At 49.2% G+C, this 16,903-nt stretch overlaps 1 protein-coding gene across 3 annotated transcripts in view; it reads left to right on the top strand.

The window, feature by feature from the left end:
• Window positions 1-15,393, top strand: part of LOC142585308 (uncharacterized) — a 33,480-nt gene extending 18,087 nt beyond the window's left edge. The window contains exons 2-3 of one of the 3 annotated variants that reach the window (XM_075695974.1): window positions 8,566-9,619; window positions 10,072-10,160. In XM_075695974.1, the coding sequence (XP_075552089.1) occupies window positions 8,672-9,586 (915 nt within the window). In that variant the 5' untranslated portion in view covers window positions 8,566-8,671 and the 3' untranslated portion in view covers window positions 9,587-9,619; window positions 10,072-10,160. Of the gene's footprint in view, window positions 1-8,565; window positions 9,620-10,071 lie in introns of those variants that run through there. The other 2 variants (XM_075695976.1, XM_075695975.1) reach the window with 2 other exon arrangements.
• The last annotated feature ends 1,510 nt before the right edge of the window (window positions 15,394-16,903 follow it).

The raw sequence follows: 16,903 nt of genomic DNA, 5'->3' as shown, positions 1-16,903 counted from the left end.
GCATCGCTCTCCGAACACTGCTGTTGAAAGTATAGCGAACGTATATACGAAGAGGCACACACTCGTCAGAATCGTTGGGCTGAATATTCCCCCCCCCCCTTTTTTTTCTGCACGAATCGCAAGAGGGAGGCACGTTTACGAGCTTAAGGTTGCGCCTTACATACGACCTACGCCTCAGCATTTCCAGGTAGTACACATAGTATCTCGCGATGTTTACGACACGTTCAGTCGAGGACTCGAGACGCTCGATCCGCCGCGTATCGCAGGCTGTGTCTCTCATTCAAGGGGCGCCGCTGGCTGCGACGCGTTTCGGATGCAAAGCGCGTTCGCAGGTTGCCTTGACTGGAGGCTCGCCGTTCTTTCGTTATGGGCCGGAAGTCTGTGGCTCTTGTCTAACGCTTCGGGAAGAGGGGGGAGGGGGGGGGGGGCGTGCGGATCTCAGGGGTCGGAAGTGGGATGTAGACCTTGGGGTGGTACACAGACGGCGGGGTGTCTTTTGTTGCTGGATTCGGCAGCCTGCTTCCCCAAGGAGGTTTTTGCAACAGATGTTGCGTGCGTACGCGGTATAACACCGCCCTACGGAGTTGGTATGTGAAGGAAATGCTCGAAGGTTCGCGAAGTATAAAGGCGGTGAATTAGGGATATATATATATATATATATATATATATATATATATATATATATATATATATATATATATATATATATATATATATATCTTGATGTCGATGCCACGAATCAGCACCATTGCCATTATCATCATCATCATCATCATCATTGTAGTAGGCGCTGTGTAACCATCATTGTCATCGTTTCTTTTACGTTCAGAGCAGAGCGATTTGCTTATAATGAGAACGGGAATGTTCGCAACAAATGCAGTTTGGCGATGGCCTCACCGCGACATGAAGTGTTAGATAATCGAACCATGATTGTAGGTATAAATTGAATCCCTTCACCTATTTAGCAGTTGCTTACGGAACGCAGGACAGTAATTTGCAAGCAAAGAAAAAAAAAAGAGGACATGGCACAGTCTTTTAGCGTTCGCACACACTTTCACAGGCACGTTACGAACAGTCCCTTTCAACAAGAAAGGAAAGAGAAAGAATATGAGGCATCGCGCAGTTTTGCGATTCTGTGTGAGAAAAACGAGCCATCATTAAAGCCAGATCAATCATTAAGCAATAAGAACTAGAATATGAGGAAAATTTTTAAGAGCAAAAAATAAATTTTAGAAAGCTAAAGTTTCCTGTATATAAATAATTCGACACTGCAATACTACAATACTAGCAATAATAGCAATATTATGCAAAAGGCCTTCAGAGCAGTTCGTAGACGTCTTTAGAACCAATAAACACGATTGAGTGCACCTAATTTTCTTCTACAGGATTTAACTAACCGACTTCACAAACGCTTCGCTTCACGTTGATTCTAACATGTGCGTTGGTTCTGCACAATATTTTATTTTGTTCCGGTTCACGATGGAGTACTTTAACAATTTATAGAGCCAGCAGTTTCAGTAATGCGTAGGTTAGATAACCGGTGCGCCATTAGGGTTACAGAATGGGTGCCAAGAGAAGAGAAGCGCAGTCGAGAACGGCAGAAGACTATAGGTGGGGCGATGAAATTAGGAAATTCGCAGACGCCAGTTGGAATCGGTTGGCACAGGACAGGGGTAATTGGAGATCGTAGGGAGAGGCCTTCGTCCTGCAGCGGAGATAAAATAGGCTTATGATAATGATGATGATGAGGAGGATAGTCAACAGTTTCAGCTTCCTAAAGTTAACCCAACAATGTTCCAACTGAGCGTTGCCGGCTGTGGACCGAGCGTAGAACCATACCTGACTCAGCAGGTCAAGTTTGCTGGCTTTTGAGAACAAGGAATGGCAAAACGAGGCCGAACGTTTACTCGAAGCGTGTCGGGCGGCAACCGCCACTCAAAACGAACGAGAACAGCCCGGCGGGTGTCACGAAACGGCCTGGCCCAACTAATGGGGGCCCCAACAGCCCAAGAAGCGCCTCCGCGATAATCAGCGAGCGGAGCGCACTCACAACCATCGTGAAAACAAGCCAGGAGGGAAGGGGGCAATCGTGCGCTGCGGAAGATAGCGCAGAAAAAAGGAGTTCGTGCATGCGCCTGTATGCACAAACACCCCGCATCTCAGTATCGCTACAGGCCATACTAGCCACTGTAACGATACTGAGATGCGGGGTGTGCCGATGTGTGTGGAAAAAGAAAGAAAACGACAGAGATTGGGAGGGGGAGAGCGTCGGGCGCACGCGACTACGACTGGGGCGCATTCGGCCGGAGAGGCGGCGGCGCTCGCAGAACTTGTTTGCCGCGGAGGGAACAACGGACGTTGGCCCCGCCGCCGCATCCAGAAGGGGAAATACACACACAGACGCGCCGCGAGCGCGGCGCGCCGGCGCGCTGCTGTTGACCGAGAAGGGTTGCGGCGAACCCGGTCGCCGATAGGAGGCGCATCACAGCCAAGTTCAGCGAGCGGGCACGCAAGCCGAGAGCTGCGCTGCGTTTCGCGGCGGTTTGAAACGCGGACTCGTTGACAAGAGGGTGCTTTCGCCTTGACCCGCGGCGGCCCGCACAATCTCGGCATTGGCTTTGAGATGGCACTGTGCACTATATCTTCGTTGACGCGCCGAGTCGCTCGCCTCGTACGCGGGCTAGCTGGGCGCTGCTGGATGGCTGTTATGAGCGTCCCCTTTGGAACGGGGCGGTAGGTTGCGCCACCAAGCTATTGCTATTACACTGCCTAATGTCCTACCTATAGGTACCCCACCCAAATTTTCCGATCCCCTATTTCGAACTGTGCTTTCGTACGTCCCCGTTTTTTGTCGTTTCCCTACTTCCACCAATCCTCTAATCGCCTCTTACTAATGCCTATTGCGCACATGTTTGCTTTTCCACTGCTCTCGCTGAACCCAAGTGCTTCAAGGAGGCCAGTAGCGCCTAAATCGACCGCTGGGTAGACGTCTTGACATTATAATAAAACATGCTCCATAGTCTCCCTAGCTTTACTGCAGCAAGCACATGCTTCTTCTTCCGTCTTATATCTCGCTTTATAGGTGCGTGTTCTAAGGCATCCCGATCTCGCTTCGAAAAGTAATGAGCTTCCCTTTGAGTTATCATAAATTGTTTCTTTCCTTATTTCGTTTTTCCACTTAAGTAGCTACTCATGGCAGGTTTCTTTTCCATTGCCACCACCCATGAGGTTATTTCAGCCTCTCTGACTTTCCGCTTGACCTTCTTTGTTGCTGTGTTGCGCACCCTACAGGCCGCATACTTGCTGGTAAGCTTCCTAATTCTTTTCCTCCACTGCGAATCAATGTTTTTCCTGCACAGATGCCTGAACACTCTCCCAGCCCATCTACTTTCTTCCATATTCCTCAGCCGTTCTACATACTCAATTTTACTGCGAGCTTCCCTCACTTCAAAACTAGTCCAGCCCATATCACCCTGCACAGCTTCATTTGTAGTCTTCCCGTGAGCGCCCAGTGCGAGCCGACTCACTGACCTTTGGTTTCCGTCGAGTCCTGATTGTACCCCTGATTTAAAGCAAACAACCGCACTTCCAAAATTAAGTCCTGGAACCATTACACCTTTCCACGTACCTCGGAGGACCTTGTACCTATTGTATCCCCATAGCGCTCTGTGCTTCATTATGGCTGCATTTCTCTTCCCCTTCACTGTTATTGTTTCTTCCTGTGTTTCCATATATCTATTGCCTTCGTTTATCCATATACCAAGATATTTATATTCTGTTACCCGAGGTATTTCCTGGCCCTGTATCTCCACTGTCTGTTCACTGTTTTCATTGAATACCATAACACCGGGGCCTGCTGTCGCGCGACGCCCACGCCCGCTCGTTCGGTCGAGCAGGAGGCTTCCAGCGATGAGTGTGTCGTTGTTTTACGTCTGCGTCAACGCCTGACGACGGGATTCGCGCGAAAGAAGAGAATGTTCTTGTTGTTGTTGTTGTTGTTGTCACGCGCGTTCCTGCGAAGACAGTTTGGGCGTGTGTAAAAGTATTCCTGTGCGGGTCGTTCAAAGCGAGACGCTATTTGCCGCGAACTGTTGGGCGGGGGCTTCCTATACAGGCGCGAGTTGCAGGGTCGCTGGCCGTCACTTTGCCGGCAGGCGATCTTGTTTCGCTTGGAACGCCTACCCGTTGCGTTGGCGGTGCAGCCTGATCACTTGGAATGCCTGGACCCTCCGGGGTCGACTAGGTCACGAGTTGATGCTTCATCCGGCGTGCTGGCGTCGTTCTAGGGTACATTGTCGTTTCAGGTGAGAGCAAGATACACGGTTCGTTACACCAAAAAACGAGCACTGGAGCAGAGAAGGGGCGGTTGAATGTGTTTCAGCGAATGCGACTGCAAGTGAACGAACTCGTGTGCTGTTCCAGGCATCTTTAACATTCGCGCACCATTCAATGTCGCTGCGCTGTCATTGAGACAAGAGCAGCTGCACGCTTTTTTTAAAAAAAAAGTTATCCCCACAACCCAGAGACTCTTATGTTTAGGCTTGTTAAAATATTCTTTTTCCAATACTTCATCCCCGCCTCCCCCTCCTTGCTCTTCCTTATCAAGTCTCATCTGACGAGAAAACTGGCTTTCTTGGTATCCCAAAAAATGTAATCTGCAAATACAGCTCAAGTTATTGAAGACAATGTATTTCTTGGCGAGTTGATATCGCCACATTCCCGTATAGGCTTTGTAAGTTGCTATAACCTCTTCGTGGGCCGATCCTGGAGACGGTGCGATCTAAAAAATGGGCCTATATCGGTGGCACCACCGTGCGGCACCGGTGGTGCTGTTCTATATAAGGACAGCGTTCTCGCATTCTGTTCTCGTGACACCTTTAGCGTTTTGATACGCTGCTCTCCCTCGTTGAAGGCAGACGCGGTCATTCGAGACTCTGCGGGCCTCTCAGCGCGAATTATATGTTTCACTTACCGTATCCTCGCCTCCAACTCACTCAGGAAGACATCGTCTTTCATCGACGTCAACCAGAGGTTGAATCGTCTTCCAATTTGGATCCGTACACTGATCCTGGATTTGTACAGTAATCCAGGATCTGTACAGTTCCTTATCCTCGATCTGTAGATTCATTGATCGCTGCATCCGAGGACTCATTCTTGGCAGCTTCAGTGCAAACCTGTTCACGGCAATCCTTCGACTATTGCAGTGCCTTGTCTGCGCTGGAGATCTCGACTGAGCTGACACTGCGAGCGCACTGTTGATTACAGGGGAAAAAATGAAAAGAAAGGCGATGGTTAGTTACACTAGTTTTTACACAGTAAAACTAATCGTAATGATTACAATAATACTTCGTTGTCGACGGTGTAGCAAGCAGTGAAACGTCATCTGATAGAAGAAGAGCGTTATGGTGACCGAAAGACCAGCGAAACGCTCGACGAAACGTTGTATTTCTGGAGCTCTTCCGCGCACATACGGGCGAAAAACGCGAGATTATACGAAGCAGCGAGTAAAACGGCCCGCCAGGTCATCCTTTCTCGTTACACAGGCGATCATGCTTTTGTTTCGACGCCGGCGCGGGAAAATAACGCGGCCTGTCCCGGCGCCGAAAGCGGTCGCATATGTATGTACAGCGGGAGGCCAGCCGCGTACAGCCGGGTCACGGGCGGAGTCGCGAATTACGGCCCGAATTTTATAAAGAGTGCAAGGAGAGGGGAGGGGGGAGGCGAGAAAGACGGGGCCATCGCGAAGGCCACAACTCTCCTAACGCGCGCGCGCGCGGTTCCATGTGTGGTCAGCGCTGTGTGACCAGGCCGCCACGCATGCTCGGCCTCGTTGCATTGAGCGGCGGCAGAAGCGGCACCCATGGCCGAATCGCGCGCGCCGCGAGCGAGCATGACACCGGAGGAGGAGGAGGTTCGGACGCCCGCGCCAGCTAAACGGAAAGATTAAGCACCGAACAAACAGAGAGAAAGAAAAACAAAACGATAAGACAGAGAGAACCTCGATGTGTGCGCAAGGGACAGAGAGAGAAAGAAAGGGGGAGAGAGCATGAAAGGGGAGAGCAAGGGGGAGGGTCTGAGCATGTGGCCGAACTGAACCCGCCGCAGGCGGCCGGTCTTCCTTGCTTGACGAAGCGTCGCATCGCGCACGAGTTGGTTTCGCCGGCGACATTTGCGAGGTCAAATTATGTGCGCCCCCTCCCCTCCCCCCGCTCCCCCTTGACGTGGCCTCACCGCGCTTCTTCGGAATGGGAAACACGCATGGCCGCGCTGACTGTCGCCTGCTCGTTCCTCTTTTTCGTTTTCCCCTCCCCAATATCACTAATTGCAGTTCCCTGCTGCCCCGCCGTTGCCGGGTGAGCTCTTGCCCGTTAGGCAGGTAAAGGGAGAAAGAAGGAGAGACAAAGGAAAAGGAGAGAGGCTGGGGAGGCGAGGGGGCGCGGGTTTGAACCCCCCCCCCTTGACGGCTCTGACCTTGGTGTGGCACTTTTTCTTTTTCGAGGGGGGAATGGGCTGTTCCTGTAGCTGTTCACGGAGACGCGAGCGTGACTGGGCGGCCACCGGCAGCGCACATTGTCAAGCTCGCGAGCCGTTTCCAGCGATGCAAAGTGTTCTGCGTGCGAAGGGGACTCTGTGTGTGTCGTAGTAACAGCCGGGCACCACTGAAGCGTTAAAACTAGAACCCTTCTGGCCTCTACAGTAAAACGGCCTGCTATCGCAAGGTCGGTCGTTGAAGGGGCGGCGGGGGAGGGAGGGAGGGAGAGAGAGAGAGAAAGGGAAACGGAACGAGACCGAAAGCCCAGTGGTGTTTCTTTCCTGCAGTTTACTCTCCGAGAAGCTTCTATTATGCACATGCACTGCGTTTAATCGCCGAGGTTTCCCTACGAATGCTGCACGTCCAGTTTCTACGTTAAAAAAAATAAAAACGCAGAGTTGCAAATCAGAAGACGTAAAAAGCGCGCCGAGCAGTTTCGAGCGAACTTGTTTACTGGCGGAGAACCCGTATAAGCAGAGAGAAATTACTTTTTTTTATGCGAAGCTGCATCACAACACGCGCACAGCTGCTTGTTCAGGTTGCTGCGATAGGCGAGCCAGCAGAATGTGTGCGCTGGCGGCATTAAAGGAGACGTGTGCTACGTAATCATTCCAGCTATATAGTTTCGCAAACACGGGCGTGGTCGGTGTAGGTCCTTCATATATTCGTGATGTCGTATTGTTTACGCAAGAATACATCACTATCGTAATGTGTTACTTTGGCCGATAAAGACTCTTACACTGGCGTGATGTAAAGTTATGAAATGTAGCATTACATATACGCGGACAGTATGCGTATAACCAATCTTCAACCACTCGTACCATTTGCGAAACCACCCGTATAGGAACAGTGCTTCAGAACTCCATGGACACAGTGACTGGCGCGCGTCACAGAACCCCGGGTGGTCGAAATTTCCGGAGTCCCCCACTGCGGCGTGCCTCATAATCAGAGAGTGGTTTTGGCACGTAAAACCCCATAATTTATTGTTTTTAACAGTGACTGGCTCACAATGTAGGGGGAGGGGGATGGTGTTCTGCTAACTCTCGCGACACCTGCGGACAAAAAGGCAAACTATAGAATGACATTATCCGAGCACAGGAAAAAAAGGCAAAAAAAGTGCAATAAACCAAGAACACACGATTTAGGCAGGCACTGTCAGCAAAGCCAAATACGTATACTTTCAATCAATCACCGCGCCTCTTTTCTTTCTCGCATATTATCATTTCAGCAGGCGATCGGTGACGGCGAGTTTCAACTTGTTATTCGCTGGCGGCGCGTCATCGGTTAACTCCCAACAGAAAGGCACCGGAACGCGCCCGGTGTTTGGAGCAGAGTTCCGGAACGGGGTGCGATCGAAGAACCCTGTACCTATAACGCATAATGGAAGCAGTGCAAAAGACACGGATGACCTAGAACACGAGACAAGCTCTCGTGTCGTCCTTTCCATTCGTCTTTTGCGCTCGTTTCAGCGTGAAAACAAACCAACTAGCTCAAATCAACACTCTAGTGTGTTCGTGACTATGATGAGCATTCTTTTTGTCTTGTTTACTGCATAATAGACGCGAAAGGGCACTTTGAAAGAATAAGCGATGACAGTGTCATGGCAATGACGAACTCGGGAAGAAGTACTGTCGTTTGTGATGTGGTGTTTTGAGTTTTCAATTGAGATATATGAGCAGCACTGATGTGCTTACAATTGTCCCCGCAGAGAACACTTAAGTAATAGTGTGGTGGGTAAAAAACAAAGATATAAGTGTATTGGTTTCTCGGCAGGAAGAAAGGGCCTTCTGCCTATCAGTTTCACAATTATCGTGAGCTTTTACTCTGCGCTTGCGCACGGTATGGGAGAAACATTTCTGAAGAATTGAAATAAAATATTAACCGACGAATTATTTCATGGTTTCATTCTTCAATTTCTCTATTCCTTGTTTCTTCCCGTATCGGCATGCTTTCTTTGCCATTTGTATGGCGCAAGATTACCATATCCTGCCTTCTTCCTCTTTCTCTCTATCTCTCCTTCCCCTTCTCTCCAGATGCATCCGTAACTCCTGCCCTCTGTACTTCTATCTCTGTGCCCTCGAGACACGCCAACTTCACCCACTAACCACTCACCTTACACCCGGAATAAAATAAGTTGTCATGGCAGCAGCTAACCTGACGAGTGACCCACCGACGGTTCCGCCAGAGCGGACGGAAGCCAGCGCGGCGACCCTGCCGAGCTCAGCGACGCCTGCCATCCTCGCCAACAGCACCAACTACAACGCGTCGGCGACAGCCACCGAAGGGACGCCGAGTCCCGATGAAGGCGGTAACGAAGGAGGCTTCCTGGGCGACGCCGGTCCGGGGATGGCCATCTTCGTCGGAGCCCTCGCCGTCATCTCCGTAGGGGTCATCATCGTCCTCTGCGTGTCCGTCTGCATAACGGCGTCCAAGCGGGCCAAGCGCCGGGCGCACTTCCAGAACAAGATCCGGAACCAGCAGTGTCCGCCCTGTCCCCAGTGCAACGAGCCGTGCAAGCAGGACCCGGGCGTCTACCACGTCCACATGTGCGACGTCCACGGCCCCGTGCCGCCTCCGGGGCAGCCACCTCCTCCGGGACAGCCCCATCCGCCTCCTCCTCCGATCCCGGCACCTCCGATGCCCAGCGTGCGGGAGGAAGACGAAGACGAGGACGTGGGCAACCCGTTCTTTGTGCGCAGTCGGGACCGCCCGGAGAGGTCGGCCGGAGCCGACAGCGGCGTCTCGTCGCAGATCACCAAGACGCCGGACCCGTTCACGGTGCACGACGTGAACCACGATGACCGAGACGGCGTGCTCGTGTCGAGGCCGAAGCTGCTGCAGATGCCAGTGGGACTCTTCAAGGAGCACGCGTCCCGAGTGGACACGAGACCGCTCTGGCGGGGTGACAGTGTGGACGACGGTGTCGTGCTTCCCGGTGCGGGCGACCTCACGGCGGAGGACGATAACGTCGACGCCGGCATTGTGGCGGACACGTCGGTTCAGACTACGGCTAGGGGACGTGTGAACAGTGCCTTCCTGAAGGACATCCCATAAGTGCGGGACACACATGTCTATAGGCTAGCTATGGTAACGGTTTCCGCACATCTTGCAGTCTCGTGTTCCACAGCAGGATAACGCATGACAGCAAGAGCAGGAACCTTTTGTGGGTGGCTTTGAGTTCACGTCTGCTTGCTGAGGGGTCTTGTTGGTTTGAGTTTACTTTTCGCACGTCTGGCTTGTGGCTTGTTTTCCTTTCTTCTGCACTTCCTGATTTTCTGTTGCACTCTGCACGCGGATGCTTAATGTGCAGCCAAACACTTTGCGCGTTTAGAAAATCGCTTGATCAATAGTTCCGCACTCTTCTAGTTGCAGTTGCCACTAGGTCTCCCTCACTGAAGCTAAATCAGGATTACAATGCACATAACTGCGCAGCACAGCAGTTCGTGCGTGCAGAAGCTTTTCGCTCCGATTTCCTTAACCTCCTTTGAACGATGTTGTAAACAGCCCTATGACACCGTGCTCTCTGCTTGTCTTTGCAGGCACAAGTATTCCACTCGCTGACCGCCAAGTCCCTCGCAGAGTGAGACACACCCCCCAGCCGCCGCCATGATCTTCGGCATCATCTTGGGCATCGTGCTGTTCGTCGTCATCAGCATCACGCTAATCGGCCTGTACGTGGCGTTCAAGCGCTTCTGCTCGGACACCAAGGACTACGGCATGATCAACGCCAACTCGACCATCAAGCACGGTCGCCTGTACCCGGTGCTCAACTACAAGGACTGCGACGACGACGGGCCCGGGGGTTCGGGCTCGACCACGCAGTGCCTGGACAACCACGACCTGGACGTGCCCGACATCAAGGTGCCCGGAAGTCCCGACGCCGACCACCACGAAGACCTGAGCGGCATGCCGCTGACGGCAGAGAAGGAGCCGGACTACGCGACGCCCGTGAGCCTCACCAAACCGTACGGCCCCCCTACGGCGCCGATGCAGGACCACCACTCTTCCGAGGCCGCCGCCGCCGCCACGTCTTCGACCTGGAAGCCGCCTGAGGAACACGGCGCCGTAAGCCACGTCAACGAGGGCTTTCACGGAGGTCCATCCGAGCCTTCGAGTGGTGGTGGCGCTGGGTTCGGAGCCCATGCTGCGGTTCGCGACTCGGACGAAGACGGGGAGGAGTGAACCAGAGTTTCGTACGAAATTCACTATAGAGGAAGCTCTGGCGCTGCGTTTCGTCCAGCTGCCATGGGAATAGGTGTTAGTACTTGGGTTTGTCTAATATTCGTGCCTGTGGCTTCGAACGTTCCTGTAACGTTATATTTATTGCTCTTTACCTTTCTTGATCTCTAAAGCACTCGTCATTTTCGAAACACACCAAGGCGTTCTAACACTTCATGCACGCGTAATCATTGCAAATTATTTCACTTATAACGCAATATGTTGTTGAAGTTGATCGATTTGCAAAGTGACTAAGCCGTCTCAAGCCACAGGGACGAAGATGGGGCTTATCTATCTACTGCCCACCATTCCCGTGCTGGCTAAGCCGACATGCTTGCAGCACCCGTAGACACTAGCGCCAGAGTTTTCTCTAGTGGTTTTCGTAGGAAACTCTATGGAGTGAATAGTTCAGAAACTCTTGGGAGAGTGCGGGGGTGGTATAGTACTAGACGTCGTTAAATCTCGCCAGATTGTTAAATTGGCCATTGCCAGTTCTTATTGGCTCGCAGGGCGGCTACAGCCTCTCTGACTGGCTCAGAACGCCGCCACTTCAGAATTTGACAATATGGCGGAATTCGACAGTGCTCACAATAACACCGCGGGGCAGCCACGCAACGTTCCACGGGTAACGTAGTTCTGACGTGAAGTTTCATTGGCCGCGGGGTTGTTTCTTTCATTATATAATACCGACAGCTCAAAGAAAAAAAAGTTTGCCCAAGGGAGTAGTTTGTAGCGATTCCTTTTCTTTGACGCTAATTTCTTCGTACCGTCCGTTGTAACATCGTTGCGGTGGCTTGCGAGCCAATGACGGAGAGGGAAGCGAAGGAAATAAATTGCTACAAAAGCACGGCACCACCCCAAAGTCGCTACAAAGCCGGTATCCTGTTACGGATACACGGATACGGTGGCGCGGTCATTCAGTTGGTGACAAGCCTTCGCTTGTTTTCCTGTGACATCTGTGGCCCGCAAATGAGTATTCCGTGGGGACATTTTGTAGCTGGTCGCGCGCGTGTTACAGGGTCCAACTTCTCTCTCTCTCTCTATCGGTCGCATTGGAACAGTGTGGCCTGTTTTCTTAAAAAAAAAAAAAAAAACTTACTGCGGTCATTTAGACCTCTTGCAGCATATACAGCCTTAGCCAAGTAAGGTCAATTGGAGAGCAGTCGTGGACGGTGCATCGAGACTTCGCCACGACATTCAAACTCCTGCACGAGATATTCATGAGGCGCACAGACACGATGTTGTTTGCACTGAACTTCTGCAGGGGTTGTAGTGACGTGGTCATGATAACCGTTGAAAGGCGTCACGTGGCAACAGGCCTCGCGTGAGCGTATTTTAATTCACAATTTACTATACTACAACACATAACTTATCACCACTTTCATCCGCGAGCATGTAAAGAAACGCGCGATAACTTCATCTGCTTGAATGCCAAACTACTGCCACAGTGCCGATGTATTTACACTTTACAATACTTTGTTACAGCGTGTTATGGCTCTAATATTTCCCAGCAGAAAGCTGTCGGTCAGTTATACTTGTTTCCTACATGACTTCGAGGTGACTGTAGACGAATTGACATCGCCGTCACGCGCGAACAATATGAAGCTCGACAACTCCGGCATTACAGTTACCCTCCTAGAGTTACAATAGCACTTAACTGTAACTAACGCGTTATTGCACTCATGAACTACAATTGTTAACGGTTGCTTCCGGAGGTCACTGATATTTAAGCTGAAGCCTGATGCGTTTCGGCATAGTGTACTCACCTGCTATATAACTTCGCTATCACGTTTACCAATAATAATTGGGCTCGCAAAGCAGGACGGTTAATGTTCACTTTCGAACCCCCCTGTGTTTTCTACTGGTTTGCGTCCACTTGTGGTCTGTTTGGGTCTTTGTATCAGTCGACTTTTTTGTTCAATAAACACACGCATTAATGATGGTGTTAAAAATTCAACACAATAAACAACCCGATGGATTCTCGGCGTTCATCCAGCTGTCACAAGGAAGAGGGGCTGATGTTCTGCCCAAGTGAGCTCCAGCTGGCCCAATGTCGGGCCAACTTTGGCCCAACGTGTGTAACGTTGGTCACGTTTTCTGTGTTGCTTAGACGCCTTGTGAGACATGCGCCATGTTGTTTTCACATCGCTTATGTATACTGCCTCCTTTCGTTTCGAACTATCTGAGCAAAGCAATAAGGACTGGAATGGCTTTCCTCTATACAGAGTGCTTGCATGCAGGGTCTGTTTGTATGATACACACTTGTCTCTTCTACGCAGATTACGCAGACTGTACGCACCGAGATGAGTACGTTACGCGACTCGCCATGACATTGATGTTATCATATACTTTTTTCACGCTGTTATCGTCCGTGTGTTCGCAGCGAGTGTTCACGATGGCTTCACGGGGGCCTTCGCTATGACTCTTGGGTGTTTATCTCACCTCGAATTGTTGCCATTCACTCAAACGTCGAACGTTCGTTGACTGCGTCTGTTTGTGTACGGAAACACAAGTGTTACTGTGTAACTTTGAATGATATACACAACAGGTTCTTTTTACCTTATGTGCTCTTTCATAATTATTGTCAAGCTGTTCTTACCGCCAGAGTTGTTCTTTACACTGGTTGCGATATTCTCATAATTTATTCGCGTGAGGGTGTTCACTTTGAAAGGCGTCGACGCCAATGGTGCTGACTATCAGTGCACAATGTTACCGTTTGTTATCATAAAGCTTTGTCTCTCTTTGTATTTTTGTATCTGTGATGGATTTGTAGCCTTAGCGCACATCTCATCGCACCAAGAATGTGTACATATCCAAACCTTGTTATGTCGTTATGCTTGTCCTCGGGAAAGACAGTGGCAGGTTTTCTGTACTCATTATGGTTTTTTTCCGATCCTTTCTTTTTCTTAATACTCTGCTCCCTCGCCCCTCTTTTTTTTTTTTTTTTTTGTAACCGTGATTCCGTGTGCACGCGGAATGAGGAAATGCATGGGAAACTAGCCTGCATACGTAAACTTTTCAAAACAGCGACTCACTGTTCTACTCTCTTTTCTGTGAGTATTTCATTGTCCTCGAATGCTCTACATCGATTCACTGTTGCTGCACTGCCATGGCGGCTGGATTCCGGACTTAGCTGCTTCTTGCAATCTTATTTACGATACTGCTGTAGCCATTGCCAGGTTGTTAGAATGGAAGTTTGCAAGAAACGAACCGGCAACGCAATGTAATTGAATGGCAGGAAGCCAGACAAGACAATGCAAATGCAGGTGGGGTCCCAGTCTACGTTCACGAGATACTGTTCGCTTGAAAATACAAAGAAAGGAGATAAAGAAAGAAAGGGAAGTAAAAGCCCCAGGATGCAAGTAGAAAAGTGCACGCAATCGTGAGCAACAGTTCCCGCAACTTCTTTTCGAAAGTGATTACAGAATGCGTGGTCTAGAATACGACTGACTTTTTTTTTGTAAACCTTCGATTTATGGTGCAAACCGTTAAATATTTAATTTCCATCAGAGTGAATGTGGGCGGCATAGGTACCGGTGAGTAATGGCAGATGGTCCATAAATTTCCAATTCCTCGTTACGTTTTTCGACCTCTCTTTAATCATCTGAACGCTGCCTAAGCACAGAAACCGTGCTCCAGCATTTGTGAAAAGGTACAGCTGCATGATTCCAGTGCTTGTCGACATGACCTAACATGTACTAAGCGGCAAACTACACGTGAAGGGTAGGCAACTCCCATTTCACGGTTAGCACTTGTTAACACACGTACGTGCGTCCAAACCATCTGCTCAGAGCTCTAACAAAAACCGTTGCGTTTGATGCCCCCTCCCCCCTCTCCCTCTCTCTTATGCCAAACAATGTTTACTTAGCATGACTATTTCATGTGTTACGGCTGTTTCGTTGATTACGTCTTGCAAAGTAATGGGCGTGGTTAGTTTTCACGTCCTTATGCTGTCAGGGCGTGGCAGGAGCGTGTAGCCAACGGTTGCCAGCTTTCAGAGGTGCTTCAGTGCAATGATTGCGATTGAGACTCTCTTCTAATTTACTTTAATATTTTTCTTTTTCTTTCCTTTATTTTTTTTTTCTATTTTGCTTGCTGCCTAGAAGAAATAGAGCGTACAGCCAGTCACATGCTGCCATTCAGATTTTTTTTCAAGAATGTCTGCTCCTGATTCAACGCTAGAGCTTGTATACTACAGTCTGCAGAGATGCTGTATAAAAGCGCAATCGGCAAGCTTGGTATTGGTATCGTTTTTTTTTTCTCCCCTTATTCACGTTCTTGACAGAGCAGATTTAGTTTTTTAACTGAATAAGGAAGTCTTCCTGTGCCCTGTGCAGTTTGTTTCACGTGCTCTTAATGTTAAAATGTGTTATGTGTGATGTGCGTCTATTTTTTTTTCTCTTTTTTTTCTGTTTGCTACTGGTTTCTGTCGCGTTATGAGAGTGTATGTTGTTACGTTCGTCGCAGCAGTGTCACATTGGCTTGCACTTGTTTCGGTGAACTGTTCGGGCATGTGGGGTAATATGTCCTACGGAGAAAATGGTCTCTCGACTATACGCTACAAGCCGCTGCCGGTCGGTAACGTGAGTTTGTTTGCCGAGCCCCAAGCGATGGTGTAGAACGAAGAAATAAAGTTCTTCTTGGAGAATACGTTTCTCGCCGTTGTGTTCGATATTATGGGGCAAAGAAACCCGCACTTACTTTTCACTCTAGAGGAAGGGGTCAGAGTATAACAAATGCGTAAAAAAAATTACTAGCGGTAACTCCAGCGCCAGAGCTCGGCATACTAACCAGCTGCACAATAGATTAATATCAGCACTATTGCGGTTACTCCCTTTCCATAAAGTGGAGTTGAATTACTACAGTGTAGTCGACTCCAAAAGGGGCGGATTTGAAGTACACGGAGCACACGTACTCCAAAAAGAAGGGGGAAAAAGTGTCCTATATATGGCATGCTGGCACTACTGTGATGGAGTCACGTTTACAACTTTATTACACCCTTTGTCTTTGGAGTGTTATTTAGGGGCAGCTGCGAAATGTGGCGGTTCAGCCAGCAGGGGGAATGATGGGCAGAACAGACGGATTTGTATAAACTTCATACTTCTGGCTTCTGTAACGGCTTTATATGTAGGTGAGCCGTAAAAATTTAAAGCCACAAGAACGTCTGAGGCCACAGACACGAAGGTTAGACAGATGCATGTACGACAGGTCACCCTCATAGTATAGCTGAACAATCTCAACGCGAGTGTTCTCTCTGTTAATTATTTTCAGAAATTAAACTATGTGATAGAGGGTCAAAAGATCGAGAAACACCAAATCTGACTAGATCTGTGAATTCCATCCAAAAATCTTCGTACTCTTCTTTCTTTTTTTTTCTGCTGGAAAGGACAATTCTCGTTAGGAAAGAAGAACAAAATAATACCAAACCTCGCTTTCTTTTGTTCAGAAATATTGGGGTCAATGGTGTAGTCATCTTGCGAACTTTAAAAAAAAAGATCTAGTTTTGCGGTGTTGCCTAACGTAATTTATCGTACAGTGCACATTAAAAAAGAAAGAAAAAAAAAACATTACGTGTTGACATTAAGAGTTCGCTTATATTGATGAAGCGCTCTCTAAAAACTCAGTGTTAATTCCTTGGGCAGAAAAGGGTCGGCTAAATGTAAAGAATGAACGTCAAGATTTCCCGCCCGTACCACAGCAATGTTACGTCATCATGACGTCACGGATTCGAAACTATCTCCTCGCGCTTGGGCCTATTTAGCGCAAGAGAAAAGTTCTAAACACTTGCCATAGTCTGAGCCATCCGGTCAGTCATTTTTATTTTTATGTTCATTTATTACATGCCCCTATAGGCTTGCCCGTGGAAGCAGGGCAGAAAGAAAAAAGTAAACAGAGACAATATTGCAGACTGGTTACACATTGTCAACATCTTGTAGATTCTTTTAATGCGTTCCACTCTGTTATCGTTCTCGGAATAAAAGAGTGCTTAAAGGAACTGTACCTTAATTGAAGTAGTAGCTTAGCGCGATAAAAACACAGAGACAAGAAAGGTGGCCAAAGAGAAGCGCTTGTCTTTCTCCACCTTTCTTGTCTCTGTGCTTTTGTCGCGCTAAGTTACTACTTCAATTATGAAAAAACCAACTAGCCCAACAA

The sequence above is a fragment of the Dermacentor variabilis genome, chromosome 6, assembly GCF_050947875.1.
Source record: "Dermacentor variabilis isolate Ectoservices chromosome 6, ASM5094787v1, whole genome shotgun sequence".
NCBI lineage: Eukaryota > Metazoa > Arthropoda > Arachnida > Ixodida > Ixodidae > Dermacentor > Dermacentor variabilis.
The sequence above is the reverse complement of the archived record's forward strand: the minus strand, read 5'-3'. Positions and strand labels throughout refer to the sequence as shown.